This window comes from Poecilia reticulata, linkage group LG12 (genome assembly GCF_000633615.1).
Source record: "Poecilia reticulata strain Guanapo linkage group LG12, Guppy_female_1.0+MT, whole genome shotgun sequence".
Taxonomy (NCBI): Eukaryota; Metazoa; Chordata; class Actinopteri; order Cyprinodontiformes; family Poeciliidae; genus Poecilia; species Poecilia reticulata.
In genome coordinates this window covers 21,550,665-21,553,901 of record NC_024342.1, presented here as the reverse complement: position 1 = coordinate 21,553,901, position 3,237 = coordinate 21,550,665, and the positions used below count along the sequence as shown (strand labels likewise).

At 38.5% G+C, this 3,237-nt stretch overlaps 1 protein-coding gene across 2 annotated transcripts in view; it reads right to left on the bottom strand.

The window, feature by feature from the left end:
* Positions 1–3,237, bottom strand: part of rab27b (RAB27B, member RAS oncogene family) — a 20,987-nt gene that overhangs the window by 3,308 nt on the left and 14,442 nt on the right. For both annotated transcript variants that reach the window (XM_008424581.2, XM_017307781.1), the window contains 3 exons: positions 2,760–2,848; positions 1,362–1,465; positions 134–257 (listed from right to left, as the gene is read on the bottom strand). In XM_008424581.2, coding sequence (XP_008422803.1) covers positions 134–257; positions 1,362–1,465; positions 2,760–2,848 — 317 coding nt within the window. The remainder of the gene's footprint in view (positions 1–133; positions 258–1,361; positions 1,466–2,759; positions 2,849–3,237) is intronic.

Below are 3,237 nucleotides of genomic sequence, written 5' to 3'. Positions count from 1 at the left end.
TTGTGGTAAAAACTCAGTAAAATGTTTTTATTTGTGGTAAAAACTCAGTAAAATGTTTTTATTTGTGGTAAAAACTCAGTGAAATGTTTTTATTTCTGATAAAAACTCGGTGAAATGTTTTATCGCCACTTGCCCGTATTTGTCGGCCAGCTCCTTGGCCTGTTTCTCCTGAACTTCCCGCTGGTCGGCCAGGTCCGCCTTGTTCCCGACCAGAACGATGTCCGGGTTCTCGCAGTAGGCGTTGGCCTGCAGCTGGCCTGCGGTTCGGTCGCCACGGCAACCAGGCGGCACAGCAGAGGACGGAGAAACGTGACGTTAATTCAGACGTAGCAGCTGCAAAGTGACGATTGACCTCCGATAGATCAGATTTATCAATTAAATTCCTGAAGTTTGGAAAAAAATCAGGAGTTTTTCACCAATTTGCTCTTTGAGTTTTGATTCTTCAGAGCCAACGGCGGCCATCTTGGTTTACAAATGTGTTTTTACAGCTTCTGTTTGAATTATTAGGATTTTGAATTATTCAGCAAAATACAGAAGCCAGGTTAAGATTATTATTCACAGAAAAAAGTCGAAGTAAAACCAGAATAAAGTCATAATGTTACCAGAATAAAGCAATGATTTTATAACTGTGAGAAACAACAAAAAGTCAAAATTAGGAATGTTGAGCATTTTCTGAAGTTATTCTTTCTCACTTCCTGCTAAATCAAAACTTTATCACTAAAATGACTTTTTCTTGTCATTTTTTTCTTTAGTAAAATTATTTTTCTGCTAATATTACAGTCATTTTCCCAGAATTGAACAAAAGTCCTGAAAGTCAACTAACTGAACTTTTTCAAAACTATTTTCTGTAAAAAAAAATAAAAAATTAAATCCGATATTTAATTTGATAGGAGAAAATTGGAGATTTTATTTTTAAGCAACGTTGCCCCGAACTAAGAGCAACTGAGGAATTTAGATTCATACAAAAATAAAAGTTTGATAAATTTAAAGTAAAATAACAGCAAAATTACAACATGAAATAAAATCTGATCCAAAGAAATGTGAGACTGAATAATATAAAAAATTTCAAAAATAAAACTGTAAAAAAAAGTCAGGATGTGAATATTTATGGAGTTTATGTGAGCAGTGATGGTTCTGGAGGAAGGATCTGAGTTTACGCTGATTTGTGCACCGAGGATGGAGATGATTTTACTGTAGTCCATCTCTTTCCTGAATAAATTCATAAACTAGAACATCAACTTAGTAAAAATGTCTTAAAATAGATCTATAAAAATATTTACAGGATATTCCTGAACTATAAACTGAAATATTAAACCTCTGATGAGTTTTAAGCTCTGCTGGGTCAGATGAATGTTTCGTACTCATCCAGTTGCGAACGTTGAGGAAGCTCTGCTGGCTGGTCAGGTCGAACATCAGCAGGAAGCCCATGGCGTCCCTGAAGAACGCCGTGGTCAGGCTGCGGAACCTGCAGCACAAAATCAAGACGGACAGACATGATGCTAGATGGATTATTAAAGCTGCAGCACAAAATCAAGACGGACAGACATGATGCTAGATGGATTATTAAAGCTGCAGCACAAAACGTTTACAAATATATATATTTATAACATATTAGTTAAAACTGTCACCATGTTGTGACAGTTTGTTACGAGACAGATAAAACATTGATCTCCCTGAGCTGCTGCTGCCGTCTGGAAAATGCACAAAAAAAAAAACTATCAGAACCAAGAGGCGGGGCTTAGCGCTGTCAATCATCCTAGTGTACTGGCTGCTAAATGTGTTACTGGTGGAGAAACAACTTATCGTTGTAAAAAAAAACATTAATCCGCTGTCATTGGTGGCTATGCTAACTAGCCTTAGCATCCACAACATGCTACGCTAGCTGTACGTAGCAGAGAAAACTGTGGGTTAGTGATTGACAGCGCTAAGACCCGCCTCCTGGCACTGAGTGGTTGTGTCGAGAACAGGGTGAAAACAGAGGAGACCAATATTTTTATGGATTATTTGTGTTTTTATAAACTGTCAACAAAAATGTAACATGTATTTTAAAAGTTGCTGCAGATTTAGAGGTGGAATAAATTCATTTTACTGATTCAGAGGAAATGTTCAAGTTCTTCACATGTTGTTCTGTATTAAATCTGTTTCTGGTTAAACTGTGAAGCTTGAGTTCAGTTTGCTGAATGTTTATTTTTTATCTTTGCGTATTAAACGTGTAGAATCTTCCAGGCCAGCGTGTGTCTGGTTTGGACCAGAACCGGCTGATCCTGGTGACTCACTGCTGCATTAGTCACCGCTCGTTACGTCATTCTATCCGCATTAACTCGCCTCAGTCCAACAGAACCGACCGGCAGAACCGCAGCTGAGGAGGAGAGCAGGGAGCAGCGCAACAACCGGGAGGGTCAAAGGTCATTTACACCAACACAACATATTATATGCATTTCTAATATTGTATAAAAGGCTGATTCTCCTCAGATCTTTTTTAAATCCAATTAGTGTAATAATTGTCAGACAAATTGATTAATTGTCAGGATAATCGATTAATCAAATAGTTGTAGACCTAAGAAGAGCTGAAGAAAAATAAAATCAGATTCTGATCCAAATTCATTCAGTTCATTTGAGACGTATTAAATGTAACCTGAGAAATCTGCCCCCTACTGGTGGAAAACCGTCCATCCATCCATCCATCCATCCATCCATCCATCCATCCATCCATCCATCCATCCATCCATCCATCCATCCATCCATCCCTCCATCCTCACCTCTCCTGTCCCGCCGTGTCCCAGAGCTGCAGATGAACCTTGAAGGTTTTTCCTGTCGTCGTTCCATTTGGGTTTGAAGCCGTGTAAACCTGAAGATGGAAAACATCCAGAGTCAGGATTAAATCAAATAATCAGAGAGAGAGAGAGAGAGAGAGAGAGAAAAAGAAAGAAAGAAAGAAAGAAAGAAAGAAAGAAAGAAAGAAAGAAAGAAAGAAAGAAAGAAAGAACAAACATAACCAGTTTCAGTGGTGGAGCCAGGGGGGGGGGCCAGGGGAGCCAGTGCCCCCCCTGTCATCTGATTGGCCCCCCAGTGGCCCCCCCAGATGATTGACATGTAACAGCACCAGGTTATTCCTGTACATTATTTGGAATCATTCTAAGTCAACCTAATATCTAAAGAAGAAAAACAATAATAAATATATCAAAATAAAATGTATAAAACTTTATATAAGTCCATGTGATGACATAAATAAATAGA